The following is a 15,612-nucleotide window of genomic DNA, read 5'->3' on the forward strand; positions in this document are numbered from 1 at the left end:
ACTCTCTTATTCTCAACAAGCCTGCATTAATTTGATCAAAAATACATAAAAAAACTGTAATATTTTTGAAATATTATTACAATTACTTTAAAATATAATTTATTTCTGTGATGCAAAGCTAAATTTCCAGCATCATTACTCCAGTCTTCAGTGTAACATGATCCTACAGAAATCATTCTTTCTATGCTGATTTGATACTCTGATATTATCAATGTTGGAAACAGTTGTGCAGCTTAATATTTTTGTGGAACCTGTGATACTTTTTCAGGATTCATTGAGTAAAAAGTTGAAAAGAACAGAATTTATTCAAAATACAAATAATTTCTAACAATATAAATCTTTACTATCACTTATCAATTTAACACATCCTTGCTGAATAAAAGTATTAATTTCTTTCAAAAAAGAAAAAGAAAAAAAATACTGACCCCAAACTTTTAAACGGTATGTGTATATTGTTACAAATACCGTTTTTTTTTTTTTTTACTTTTTACTCATCAAAGAATCCTGAAAAAAGTATCACAGGTTATAAAAAAATATATTTATTAATTATAAATATAGTAATCAGCATAACTGTTTCCAACATTGATAATACATTTGCATAATTAGAATGATTTCTGAAAAATCACGTTGCACTGAAGACTGGAATAATGTCTAATAAAAATTCAGCTTTGCATCACATAAATAAGTTATACTTAAAGTACATTAAAATAAACAACTATTATTTTAAATAATATGAATAATTTACAATTTTACTGTTTTTTTCTGGGTTTTTTAATTTATTTGGGTTTCATCACATAAATACAGGCTTGAGAATAAGAGACTTCTTTCAAAAACATTAAAAATAGTAATGGTATATATATATATATATATATATATATATATATATATATATATATATATATATATATATATATATATAATCACCAAGAGTCTGAAACAACTGAAATGGTTAATGAATATACTGTATATAGTTTCGGTTTAATAGAACAAAGAAAGACTGGCTACGGTTAAAAAAGAACCCCTGAACACCTTTACATCGTTCCCCCATAATGTCACCTTTATTTCTGAAAACGTCCAAGTGCTCATAAAAAATCAGACCTCTGCTTAAATTTTTTTTTAAATTGTATTTAACGAGTTATGAAACATGACATGTTTACTGTGGTTGCCATAGTGTTGTTTCCTGTGTAAGAAACAATTAAATATGAATATTGTATAATGCAGAGTCTCAACCTCAATTCGTGGCGGTCCCAGCGGAACATGCGCTGGAAGTAAATTAAGAGAAGGATTTAGGTTTTGGCCTTGCACATTCCCTCGAGCAGACATTGTGAAGAAAAGCAAATCCAAACTGCTTTACATTAATATTTACAGTAATGCTCTTAGCAGACACTCTCTGACCAAAAGAGACTTTCAAGAAGTTTCTACTATCCCCTAGAAGTATAATACAGATTTCAAGTCAATAAATCAGTGATAAAAGTGACATTTTAATTAATTAACTCTCAAAAACAGTTCACTACTACTTGACACTTTTACTTACAATAAACTTCATGTTTAAGCATTTGCTTAAAGCACAAATGTGCATATATATAAATATACTGCTGTGTTTTGGTGCATTTCAACTTTTATCAGTCCATCTAAATCATAGTGAGCAGGACAAAGTGCATGTAATATTTCACTTTAGTCACCATCCAGACCTTAATGACATCACAAACTGGGTTTGGAAACAAAATGCCCAAAAAAGAGCAAATATTCATCTCTAGTGGATGTATACATTGTTGTCCTTGTGATTATATAAAAACGGACAATTGTTTTTGCATCTCACTGTCTATGCATCTCGAACAGATTTTGCGTAATTCAAACAGACTTAAGGTTTGACGGGTTTGACAAAGCACCTGCTATTTCAGCCTGCCCTCCCTTACACAGCTGAAATATCCACGGCAGTTTGTTGATTTAAGGAACATAAAAGCTGAAAGTTAGAAAAGCTGCTTTCCTATTCAGCAATCTGAAGAGTGAACTTTGAGGAAGAAAATACATGCAGTCTGAAGCATAACAGGCATTTTATATAACAAAAACTGGAACTTTATGCACAATTCAGAAAGCCAACAAAAAGAAAAGAAAAGATGTGTCTTTTGTAATATCAAATCTAAAAAAACGCCTTGCTGTTCTTTAAACATCGTCAATGCCTCAGGTGTTCAACAATTCACGGTGTTTCTTTAGATGTATGGCCTCAACTAAAATGCATTGAACATCAGCAGAGAAGTATTGTTTTGTTTGGGAGAAGGAAATAAGACATTTCTCTGTGAGGGATGGTATCATACAACTAGTTTTATCTGTCTTAAGCAATAGTGTCTCCCAACCTTCATCTCAAGCCATCTGGGAGGTGTGGTTTTCTGAGCATATCAGAAAACATAACAGAACAATCTGCCTGGGAAGTCCCAGCGGGTTCCAAACAGCATCTTTTTTTGCGAGCATTTGTTTCAGAGGTGTAGCTCTCTGGCTTATTTAGACTTCTCTTAGGTCTCCTTACTCTCCCATTCCTTAGATACTTGTGTTTGTTGAGCACATCGCCTACATGGATGGATATTGGCAATGTTGGGAGCTTATTTCACTCTCAGGATGGAATAATTCTTTTATCTCTTCAGCTTTCCTCCATATTTGTCCGCTGTGTGCTGCTGGGGGGAATATTATATATCGTATTGAAGTTTGAAGTCTCAGTGAGGTCTCTCTCTACAGCTTTAATCCTGTTTTTATCTGGCCTTTTTTACATTAATACCACAGGACAGTATAAAGTTAAAACAACGTATTTGGAGAGAAAGTAAAATGAGATTTGGACTCAAACTTGCGACCTTGCGAGAACACAAAAACTTCATGTTGCGAACACCATTTCGCTACTGCTGTGATTCTTCTTCTAAAAAAGAAAAGGTTAAACTTATGGTTAACTTTTAGCTTCTTTGTAACTTAATAACTAAACATTTATTAGAAAATACATATTTTGAATTTAACATTTAACATCTTATAGCTGCTTAAGACACAAATGCTCTTCTGATGAATGCAAATTGGAATTAGAGAACTGATCCAACTCTGTTGCAAATGCAGAATTGTTCTATTAATACAAGGCCTCTACAGTCAGGCCAGCATAAATTATTAGCAATTTTGTTCCTCGAATGTGAACACACATCTGGTGGGACAGCTCAGGTGCACATGGTAAATGAAGCACAGGTGTAGGGAACTGAGCTAGTTTATGAATCAAAGAACAAACTAAAATAGCTCTTGTGATCACTTCTGAGAGTAGGAACATTAAAAAAGAGGAAAGATTAAAGGAGGACATAATATAGAAATCTATGAAAAAACAAGCATGCAAGAAAACAAATAGAAGACAAAAAAGGATTGATGAATGAATGGATAGGGTGGACTAGATTTCACCAAGTACAACATGTTCCTGAATCAACATTGTTGAAACTTGAACAACATTCCAATCAACCAATCAGATTTGCGAGAAACGTTATGGGTAGGGTAAGATTTTCGGACAGGAATGTTGTTCCAGAATCAATAAAATATGTTGATCACATGTCTTGTTTGGAAAAATGACGATAGATAGATTAGATAGCCAGACAGACAGATAGACAATAGACAGATAGATTCTAGATACTGTAGATAGATGATAGACAGACAGATTCTAGATATAGAGATAGATAGATAGATAGATAGATAGATAGATAGATAGATAGATAGATAGATAGATAGATAGATAGATAGATAGATAGATAGATAGATAGATAGATAGATAGATAGATAGATAGATAGATAGATAGATAGATAGATAGATAGATAGATAGACAGACAGACAGACAGACAGACAGACAGACAGATGTTTTTGGCAACCTATGTGTATTCTATGTTATGTTTCTAAGCTTAATTTCAATGTAAATAAATCACAAATTCTGGGATGATGCATTTTCTTGGGATAATATAATATATGCTACAGTAAATTAGGAATCGTGCAGGAATGATACATTCTCATGTGCAGAATTTAATTATAATTGAATCAGTTTAATATGAAAGACCTGAGTTCAGGGACTAAATACAGGAATTAGTATTCTACACTTGGGATTTCAGTGGCAAGAGAGACAAAGATCCAATCACTTTTTATTCAGTTTACTGTCCCCAGACCCAACAAATGGCTTGAGAAAATATCAACCGTAAATGCGTCAATAAACATTAGCATGCGACACATCAGCTGCATATCATCTCTTCGACTGTATAAGAAATACCATTAGATGCCAGGCATCCCGTATGGACAGATTTAATTGTCTGTTTGACTGATGTGACAAGTATTTGAAGAAATTCCAACGATATAAAGATTTGAATAAATGAAATACTATTCAATAGTCATCTTAAACACTTTCAGATATTTTAGTGACAATGATGTACTCCGAATAGCTTTTACGAGTACAAGTGGACTCAAATATGTGTATTAACATCAGATGTCCTCTCTCTCATTCCAGAGAAAAACAATGGCACAATTCACAAAGATCACAATGCACAGGATACACACAGAGCTACTGGGATAGATCCCTAAGTCTTAAATGTCAGCCAACAACTGTGGAAAGATATAGAGAAGGTGTGGGGAGAGGGCAGAAGCGAAATGCCTTCTGCTATTGTTCTTCCAAAGGTCAAACCCTATCCAATCACAAAACAGTGTGACCCTGCCTATACGCAGCAGCAAGATACAGGAAAAATAATAGGAATGACATCCAAATGTCCTCAACACAGGTTTGTGGGAATAGATGATATATGGCAAAATATGCAAATAATTATTCGGTTGATCATAGATGTCCAAACTGGGATAAATGCCTTGGAGAATTATTTTCTAGTCACTAATGGGGTAATACTTTATTTTGATTGTCCCTTTTGAACATTCTGTTGACTACATATAACTCTGAGTATTAGTAGACTGTCTGCTTAATATCTGCAAACTCACTAGACATTCTATTGACTATAAGTAACTTTGCAAACATGTCAGCTTATTCTAACCCTGACCCAGTCTACGGACACTCTAATGAGAGTTAGTAGACATGTAGGTGCAATGTTACTTATAGTCAACAGAATGTGATAGAGGGACCACCAAAATAATGTGAAACCACTAAAGATTGAGTGTGACTGCAGGATAAACTGCAGTCTGGTTTGTTTTAAAAACAAGTTAAAATGCAATTTACTACAATCATCCAAACCTTTTTGTGTGTGAGCTATAAAAATGACTAGTGATTATAAGAGAAGTATGCAAAGTCCTTTTTTTCTCTGCTGGATGATCTGCTTGGTAGATTGATGAATATTACATTATCTCTTCCAGGGGAGAAGCTTAGACAAATACCTGCAGAAAGGCTCTTGAGATTGACACTTCTAGAGATAATCCATTGCATCTGGATAAAGCCAGATTACAACCAAATAACATGTAAAGGCATACCATGTGAAATTAAAAATGTTCTCCGTGTGGATTTAGGGATAATGTGACCTCTTTTCTAGCTCATTGGCAGCATGAGCTCAGTGTAAGAATGGAGTGGCTCCTCGAATTTACGTCTTTCACTTGTGATGTTATGCAATAATACTGACGGCTAAAATGTAAAGTTTTAACGGATGTCAGTGAAAATGGAAAGAAACAAGGACAGTGAGGCCAGGCACAGAAGTGGTTTGCAGATACAGTTTTTAATGTATCACAACAATGAGCAACAAACATACTTGATGAACTATTTCCAGAAGAAGTTGTTCAAATACCATCTACAATAAACGTCATTTCAACTATGACAACAGGTCTGTGACAAAATAAAAAAAGTTTCAAAACCATGTTATTACCGTAATACGGTACAGCTGAGACCTCAAACATTACAGTAACAAAAACTAATGAGACTACTCTCTATATATAAAACATCAATAACATTTTTGGTTTAGTTTATTTAAAGTTTTCGCCATAGGGGCATCTTTTTTTATTAAAACCTTGGGGTGCATTTTCTATGTTACCCAGGCGTTGAAAGTACGTATTGTGTAGAATATGATTACGCCTTGATCATCCCTTTGATATCCAGAAGAACAATCCTAAAATCAACCTTTAAAAGGTTGTCCTCCTATGCTTGACACTATCCATCCGTAGAAAGGTTTTTTGGCTGCTGTGCAGTTGCAACATTTATGTACAATTACATTTTTGGACCATCCTTTGTTTTGTTTTGTTTTTTGTATTTTTTTTTTTTATATATTTTTTTTTTGTGTTTTTTTTTTTTTTTTTTTTTGCTTTACCAGTCCTTTGTGTGGGAAGCATTCTGGTCCAGGCTAACACCTTAGCGCACGGTGCTAGCTGACAGCTCAGTCTCTAAATGCTGTTCCACATTCAGGGAAAGGCAAAAGCAGAGTTCTAAAAGCCTTTGGAATCAGGACAGTCGCTCATATTTTGGACAGAGGCAGGATTGCACCTTAGGAGGCCAAGATGTCTCTTGTGAAACACAATCAAAAAGTGTCTTCAGGATTAAAATAAGCGTTAAAATATTAAAATTCCAAATAAGAACATTAAAAAGTCCACAAAAAAGAGAATTGAAAACTGTGACATTTTACCTTTAACAGAAAAAAAATACACCTGTACAGCAATAAAAAGTAAAATGAAATGTTACTTAATTTCATCGTTTGAAACAATTTTTAAGCATGATTTGATTTAACCTGTCAAACAGTTGCATTACATGCTACTTGTTCATCTCAGAATAGGAATACCAAAAGCAATACATTTTTGCATTTCTTCATATTAATAAATTTGTACCATGCACAGCCAACTACGAATATGTACAACAGCTTAGCTTTCTTTGTTCACGAGCCTTTTACTTTCATACATTAAGCCTTCTGTTACTTTGGAATGAATCACATTGTCCAACTGTATCAAACCAGAAAGTGATTCGTAAAAATTAAACACCCTTGACAGCATTCACATTCTTTAAGTTACACAGCCAAAAACAAAAGAAAACAAAAGAAAACAATGTAATTCATGATGAATCAGTATTCTGTCTAGTAGGAAGCTGAAATTTATGGCAAGCGATAAAAAACGTAAAAACAAAAACATTACACAGTAGCAGCATAACGTCATAAGATAATACTTTGTAATCCAAGTATCACTAAATATGATGGGAAATGGTCTATGTTCATGACATTAACAGAAGTGCCCAGAGTAGAATGGAAGAAACAGCCTATCCACTATATGGCAGTGTATAGGGGTAACACTGTGTTCAGTCCTACAGAAGTACAAGAAACAATATTTTCATTTTATAAAACAAATGCTTTGTCCCCCTTTTTAAAAGCAGCTTTCTTATTTAAAAGAAGCAAATGTTCATACCATTTTGTTCCAACACATTTTGTCCAACTTGCACTTTTTCAGTTTCAAGTATACAGTACTACTTTCATGAATGCACCAATTGTTAAATGTCTCTGGATTGTTAGGTGTGAAACGTCTAACAAATGTGGACCAATCTGCTGCTGAACTACACACAAATAATAATTAAAACAAACAAACAAACAAACAAACACTGAAAAATTATATCTATTAAATTAAGATATGGCCTAACTCAAATAATAATAAAAAAAAAAAAAAAAAAATGAAATCAAATAAGTGCACTATAGTCCAGACACAAGCGAGTACCGTAACAGTATAGCAATTCACAAATGAAAAAATGTCCTATTCACATAATCTTCGAAGAGTCTATCAAAACTAGAATTATTACCTCTTCAGAAAAGGGTGTGATGAGAGGTAAAAGAAAGAAGGTAAGAGTTGGCACAGATTATTAGTATATTCTACAAGAAAAAAGGGTGTTGTATATAAATACAGCTTGTGGCAATACAAACTGGCAAACACAGGGGCATACACATGACTTCACCATTCTAAATTCCCTCAGTGGTAAAAACATACTCTCTCGTAGGGCAAACTAAAAGGATATGCGCGTTGTCCAGTAACAGTTATATTGTCTCTTGGTACACTACACACATCAAGGAAATGCCTCCAATAAAGCTTGACATGTTTTGGTAAAAGCCATTTATAAGCAGGCTTCGTTGCTGTTTCAACAAATGAGAAATGTTATGTTCTGACCTGAGAATTTAAAGCTACTGAATTACACCTAACTAAACTAAGAGAAATTCTCTTTGAAAGTTCTGGATCATTATCCCATACAGTACATGCTAGCATTTGGAAATCAATCCAGCTGAGGTGCAATTTGCTATCGTGAGAATTTTTGGCTTGAATCAAGCTCCAAAAGAACTTGTGAGAGTTTTCCTATTCCATGTTTTTGTATACAATATAAGCTCAGTCAAGCATCTGCAACAGTTCTGTCCATAACAAAAATCAATCATTTTCTTGCCAGCATATCAATATGGGAAAAACAATCCTGAGTCAATCTTTTGGTACTGTAATTTTTTGGGTTAGAGAAACTTTGGAACTGCAGTTAAAAGTCTTTTTTTTTTTTCGTTTAAGCAAGGGATTCGTTTTCACTCCTACACACTGAACATATCCATTCTGATACTACTGAAATTGCCATCTAGGCCGGACGCTGCCTTAGCCTTGACTTCCAACGTGTTATCTAAGTCATCCAGCTTCTGGCTTAACTCACTGTCAGACTCGTCTGAACAGCTTTCGGTGGGTAGTGAGGTTTGAACCCCTGAGGTGCTGCACGAAGTTGAGGTAACCGTTGAAGGCAAGGAAAGGGGAGGAGGAGAAGCAGATGGGCAGGAAGCAGCTTTCCTGGCTGAGGCCTGGAAAAGAATATTTGGCCAGGACTTCATGGACAAGTGAGAGAGATGAGGCAAGGTGTTATTAGAAGAAGCTGCAGACTGCGAGGTAGATGTGGTGTTAGGACAAGGGGAGCAGACTGAGTGAGGTAATAATCTAGCATGCTCTTTGGCATTTCTCATTGCTTGTTTGATTGTTTTCTCTTTGTGCAAGCTCGACTGAAGGTGTTGGCCAAGTGCTTCGTTCCCACTGACGGACACGTTGCAGGCTATGCAATTGTACTTGCTTACGGCCTTGCGAAGAACTGTCTCTTGTGGATCAATAAAAGGGTGTCCAAAGTAACAGAAGGACTTCTGGTGGCGAGCTGCTGAGTCTTCATCAGCAAAAATCATCTGGCACTTTCTGCATATAAACTCGTGTTTGATGGACGGAACGATAAACGCATCTGGAAAGCTTGAACTTTTGGTATTCGTTTGGGGTTCTTCATTTGTGCTTTCTGCTGAAGAGCCTTTATCATCCTTAGTTCCAATAGCCTCTTTTTGTTTGAGAGAGTTGCTCTGTGCACTTGTTGACTTAATAGTGGGCGTTTTCTGCTGTGTTTCAATTTGCTTCTGCTGCTGATGCTGCTTCTGTAAGGAATCCTGGAGGGACTGCTGGTACTGTTGGTACTGCTGCAACAGGGCAGTTGGTGAAAGCCCAGCGATAGCCTGCGGCATTGCAGGGCCGTAGGGGAATAAGTTCTCCATTCCACACAGAGGAGGGAAGTATCCCCCCTGTACTCCACCAGGGAGCTGGGGCGAGAAGCAAGATGCAAAGCCAGGGATGAAATAAGGCAAGAACTGTCCCCCTAAGAAGGAGCCTGGGTCACCAGCAATGGCATTCTGAAGTGCTTGCAGTTGTGCTGGGTCCATCTGAGCCTCACTTCCCAATTTTCCTAGCACTGAAAGTGTCGGCGAGGGCTTTTCTCTTCTCTTCACAATTGGGGTCTCGGGACGGGCAGTGTCGGCTTCTCTTTCTTTCACCTTGGTCTTCTCTAGCTTCTTGTCTTTCTCTGATTCTTTTATGTGCTGCTCAGTCTGATTTGCTGCCAAAGGAGTGGGAGGAAGAGGAAGTGCAGGGGGCTGAGGAGGAGGAGGGGGAGGTGTCTGAAGAAGAGTCTTGGTTGGGGTACTGCTGAGAGACATGGCAGGAGAAGGGGTGGCTGGAGTAGGGAACCCAAGCATGCCAGCACCAGGAGACGCTAAAGCTGAAATACAGTAGTATAGATAATATTGAAATATTTGACTGCAGAATCACTCCTTAACTCAGCAAGACATTATTTTGGGGCTCTCTCTCTGATATACTGTTATGGATCAAAACTGTTACAAGCACTGTATCAAAAGAAGGATACGATAAAAAAGAAGGAAAAAAAAATAAGGATAAGCATTACAGCAACTGAACTTTAGGGGTCACAGCCAAACTCAAAGTATAGTGTTCCACATTGTTACAGTAAATACATGCATTAAATGTCTCTATGAATCAGTGAACGTCAAAGTCCTTCAAAGGAGGCAATTGGGGCAGTAGCAATATGTGCATTTAATGCATTAACTGTTCATTAAGATACTGCACTGTGTTTTTGTCATACTGACTCACCAGGTGTATTTGGTGGAAAACCAGGAAGGGAGGATGGCCCATTGACACCAGGGAGAAGCACTGGTGGGAGACCAGATATTCCTGGGTAGGCAGTTGGCAGGCTAAGGCCATGAAGTGCATTACTGTCCACTGCAGGTTGCTGCTGGGCTGGCAAGTTGAGTACATCGGTTACCTTCTTCAAACGGTCAAGTTCTTGTTGAGCCATAAGCTGGCGGACAGTGGTAGGTGCAAGATAGTCTTTTTCTCGATCAACCTGGTTGCCCAGGGTTTCCTGCACTTTTGCAATGTGCTGCTTCGAGAAGATATGATCACGAATTGAAAGTCTAGCTGTATACTTCACACCGCATAACATACACTCAGGCCTCGGTCCATCTGGAGAGCCTTGGCTTATCATGAATGGCTTTCCAATGTTTATTTTAAACTTCTTTTCTTTTGCACGGGCATTTTGGAACCAGACTTGCACAACACGTTTCGGGAGTCCTATTTCATTGCCCAGCATTTCACACTCTTGCATAGTAGGTGTGCGGTAGTCACTGAAGCAAGCCTTTAGGACTTTAAGCTGTAGATTGCTCATTTGGGTTCTAAAACGTTTGTGGGCATGTCTATCTCCACCAGCTTTTGCAGACTTGAAAGGATTAGCACCTCCAAATGGACTGGGTGAACTTGGATCAGCCAAACTTGAAGTCTCGCTTCTGTCAGCACTATCATCTAGGTCATCTTCTCTGGAATTGAAGTAGTCGCTGTCTCTGCCAGAGAAACTTGATGGGCTAACCATGCTGAAAGGGAATCTATCCTCACTTATATCAGAGGATTGTGCTAGGTTAATTTTGTTCTCAATAATTTTCTCACTTCCATTTATTGTAAGATTCTCAACCTCATTATTGGTCTCATCTCCAGTTGTAACATCACTCATAGCTGTGTTAATTGAGGAGGTCTCATCAAAGTCAATTTTGTTATCAAAAGAGGCTTCTGTAGAGCACATGTTAAACCCCTCAAGTTCATCACTATGTTCTGCTTTTACAGATGATAAGCTCAATACATTTTTTAGTGGCATCTCGGAAGGTTTAACTGGAGTGGAAGAAGCAGTTGGAGGCTCACTTTCATTCATCTCAATCTTTGTGGGTATTTGTAGGTAGTCAGCAAAAGTGTACTTATGGGGACTTTGACAGCCATCATCTTGAGGCATCATTGGACTTGGGGGCAAACTAAAGCCTGCCTGTTTTGCCTCATGCCAGTGTCTTGAGCGAATGTGACTATCAAGAGCTGACTTAGCCTTGAACAATGCCCTGCAGAATGGACACTTTTTATGACTTTGGGAGGGCCCAACTGCTCTAAATTGTCCTTTCCTTTCTCTGGCTCGGGTGTTCTGAAACCATACTTGGACAACTCTTTTCTTCAGACCAACTTCCCGTGCAATGTGATCTAACATCTTTCTTGTTGGATTTGAATCAAGTAAGTATTTATCATAAAGGATCTCAAGTTGCTCTGGAGTAATGGTAGTCCTAAGACGTTTATCTCTGTGATGATCTTCTGCACTATTATCTTTTTCATGAGATCCATCCTCTTTTTCATCTAATTTACGTTTCATAGAGTTAGAGTTCACAGCAAGGCCAGAGTTGCTTGGAGTTGGCATCTGGGATAGGGCTCCAGAAAGAAGTTGACCAGTCATAAGAGGGTTATTTGGATCAAAGATCATATAGGGCATATCCAGTGGCCTTTCTAAAAACTGTGAGTGTAGAAATTGGTTTTGGGCGGCCAGAAAATGCATGTGCTGGTGCTCCTGCCACAGCTCTACTGTTGGGAAAGCGATTTTGCACTGATCGCAGTGGTACTGTAACATGTGTTGCGGTAGGCTATTGTTAAGAGAAGACAGTGCAATTGAAAGAGGACTTGATGGGACAGCTGTAGACTGGGGCTGGGAATGGGGTCTTGACATTTGTGGTTGAGATACTTTTTGTTGTGGAGGCTGTGGGGTTGAAGCCTTAGAAGTTTTTAACTCACTTAGATTCTTGGGTGCTTGTAAAGGCGGAATCTCTACCGATTTTGTTTTTTCAACGGGGAGCTCAGGTTTGGGTGATGTTTTCCCTACATCAGGTCGAGGTGAAGGCATTAAGGGAGAGCTGGAACCAGAGCTACTTGCTGTTACAAGAGAGGGTTTTGCCATCTCTGCTGGCTTTGCTGAACTTTGCTCATTAAACTCTGCGAATTCTTCTAAGTGGTTTTCATCTCCAACATCATCGTCCTCATCTTTGTAGCATTGCTTCTTCTGGTGAGTAATGAGGTCGAAAATTCGGGGGAATATGATGCTGCATTTCTTGCATTGGTACTGCATGTTGTTGGTCCTGATGTATCGTTCATTTGTTAATTCTTTCTTTTCACTGTCTTTTGTATCTGCTTGGTTCTCATAACTCTTGCGGGCCTTCTGACGAGCATTTTGGAACCACACCACAATAACTCGTGTTGGCAGGTTGAGCACAGTGGAGAGCTGCTCAATTTCGTCATCCTTGGGGTAAGCATTGGTATCAAAGAAATCTTGGAGTACTCGCAGTTGATAATCTGTGAAACGTGTTCTTGATGACCTTTTGTTTGCCGTAGCATCAGTTCTGTAGTACTCTAGCATGTTCACTTGGGATTCAAGTCTGATGTCTTCAAGTGTGGTCATGGGTGGAATGTTAAAATTGTAAGGGGAATCTTTGCTTCTTTGACGTTCTTTGAAGAGTGTATTGCGGAACCAGTGCTTAATGACTTTCTGTGGAAGGCCAGATTTGTCTGCCATTTCTTGAATCTGTTCTTCGTTGGGAGAATTATTGATGTCAAAATGAGCACGGAGGATTTTTAGCTGATCATCTGTGATTCTGGTGCGAGGACGCTTGAACTGAGACTGCCGCAGGAAGTTTGGATCCAGTCCCAGTTGTTGTTGACATAACTGTGTGAGGTCAGTAGATAAAGAGTCCATTGTTGGAAGCTGCAGTGCGAGCTGTGGGGGTAGCCCAGGGTGCTGCACTGATTGCATCATCAGTGGTGGGAACATTGGCAAGTCAAGAGAAACAGGGAGCTGCACTTGAGGAGATGCAGTTTGTGGTGGAGGTGGAGGTGGTGGTGGAGGAGGTGGTGCTTGCTGGGAAGTTTGTAGAGGTGATGGAGATGGTGTCTGCGATTTTCCTACAGATGTAGTGGCAGGGACAGCTGTCACTGGGGCAGGAGGTGGTGGAGGTGGTGGAGGGGGTGGTGGCGGGGGTGTTTCTGGAGATCCTGGGTTTATGGGGTACAGCTTGTCATATGCCTCCCTGTACTGCTGTGCAAACTTCTCCAGCTCCACATATGGAAAGAACTGTCCATGCACATGTTCCTGATGGCTTTTGAGAATAAGCATGTTGGAAAAGAACTTTCCACAAAGCCCACACTCCAGTTTGTCAGTCAACTCTTCATCTCTGTTCTTTTTCTGGCTTTTCTGTCTATTCTCATTGTACTGAATAACCAATTCAAAGCCAAAGTTCTCTAGTAATGCTTTAGCAGCATTACCTCTAGCTCCTGAGATGATGCGTGGCGGAGGAATATGAGGTTCCGAAAATTTAGGCTTTCTGGAATCTTTTGTATCTTTTGCACTGTCAATATCATTACCTATATCATGCTTTGCTTTGCTCTCCTGCTTTTCTAGGTGCTCTTCAGCATCTCTGGACATTTGAATCTCAGACAGATTGAAGTGGTTGGACTCAGTTTTAGGTTTGTGACTCTGCTGCTGTGTTTTCTGCTGCTGCATTTGACACTGAGAGGCCTGCTGTTGAGCTTGCTGCTGAGAGAGCTGAAGCTGTTGTTGTTGGCCCACCTGATGTTGTTGCTGCATCTGCTGCTTCAGATCTTCTAGGAATGATCCCGTCATACCAGGCATCCCAAACGCAGCTGAATGCAATGCAAGCTCAGGGCTGATGTTAAATTCAGCACCAGGGATGTAGAATGGGAAAAGGAACTGGGGCTGCTGGAATTGCAGTAGAGCTTCTGATGTCATTGGGAAATGCGGGAAGAAAGCTGGGTTCAGAAACTGTGGCTGAAAGAATGCAGCTTGCTGCTGGAGCTCATGCTGCAGTTGCATCTGAAGCTGTGCTGGGGACTGGGTTAGTGGGTAGGTGGGCTGCACAGAGATGTGATCAGTAGTTTGTTTTATGGTAACTTCTTTGGTATCTACAGCGTTTTCTTTGTTAGAGGATACTGGTGCACTTGCAGAATCAGTGTTTCCCTGATTAAGTGGAACAGGGCTTTTAGATGAAGTACTTCCGCTGCTACCACCCCCAGTACTGGTACTAGTCTCCATTTTGGCGGTTCGTGCTTTTGTCTGATGAAGTACAGACCTCATGTGAATCTCCAGGGTTGAGCTTTGGCTATAAGCAACGTTACAGATGTTGCATTTGTATGGTTTGTTGTCAACATTGTTGCTGGTCTCCTGGGGAACTGGGCTTGAGGCCTCTTGGATAACTTTCTTTAGCTTATGCAAATGTGAGACAGAATTGTAGTGAACAAGGAGAATGTTCTTTTGGGTGAAAGACTCTTTGCATACTGTGCATTTGTATGGACGTGAGGGGTCTAGAAATTTTTCCATGGTGAAATTTGGACCTTTCCTAAAAGGCAAGGTCCGCTTTGGCTCGGAGCCCATATCATCAAGCAAGGAGCTGCTGTCACTTCCAGTCGGACTGGCTTTCCCTTCTTGGTCATGTTCCTCATCTTTGTCTAGCTCATGGTCAAAGGCTTGTGCCTCTTCTAGAGCCTGCATATCACTCTCAGCTATGTCACCATTTAGGGGCAGGTTCCCACAGAGTTGTTGCACTTCGGCTTCGCTCAGCTCAGGGTGACCAGTCTCTAAATGCTTTCGAAGGGCAAGGAATGTCCTGAAGCTGCGCTGGCACAGACTGCACATGGTGGCTGCACGGATGGCGTGGTACTGAGAATGTATTTCAAGCTTCTGCATAGTCTTGAAAGCCAGGCTGCAATGGTTGCAGCGGTATTTGTAGACGTGGCGATCAGAGACTGAGAGCTGCTGGCGCTTCTGAAGATCACCAAGATGCTCCTGCATGGAGTCTGGGCTCTTCCTGTCTTGCCCACTTGCTTTCTTCCAGTCAGGGGCCTCAGCAGCCTCCGTTGGTGGTTTGAGTTCCTCATTGGAAAGTTCAACCTCACTTTTGTCTTGGCCTGTGCTGCTTTTCAAATCCTTAGAGCTGTTTCCTGTAGAAATTCAGAAAAAA

At 39.3% G+C, this 15,612-nt stretch overlaps 1 protein-coding gene across 5 annotated transcripts in view; it reads right to left on the reverse strand.

The window, feature by feature from the left end:
* Positions 1-5,681: 5,681 nt before the first annotated feature.
* Positions 5,682-15,612, reverse strand: part of zfhx4 (zinc finger homeobox 4) — an 86,609-nt gene continuing 76,678 nt past the window's right edge. For 4 of the 5 annotated variants that reach the window (XM_077244709.1, XM_077244708.1, XM_077244707.1 and 1 more), the window contains 2 exons: positions 10,379-15,592; positions 5,682-9,992 (listed from right to left, as the gene is read on the reverse strand). In XM_077244709.1, the coding sequence (XP_077100824.1) occupies positions 8,512-9,992; positions 10,379-15,592 (6,695 nt within the window). In that variant the 3' untranslated portion in view covers positions 5,682-8,511. Of the gene's footprint in view, positions 9,993-10,155; positions 15,593-15,612 lie in introns of those variants that run through there. The other variant, XM_077244711.1, reaches the window with a different exon arrangement.

This window comes from Siphateles boraxobius, unplaced genomic scaffold, assembly GCF_051911475.1.
Source record: "Siphateles boraxobius isolate OS27281-9 unplaced genomic scaffold, OSU_SipBor_1 26, whole genome shotgun sequence".
NCBI classification, from domain to species: Eukaryota; Metazoa; Chordata; class Actinopteri; order Cypriniformes; family Leuciscidae; genus Siphateles; species Siphateles boraxobius.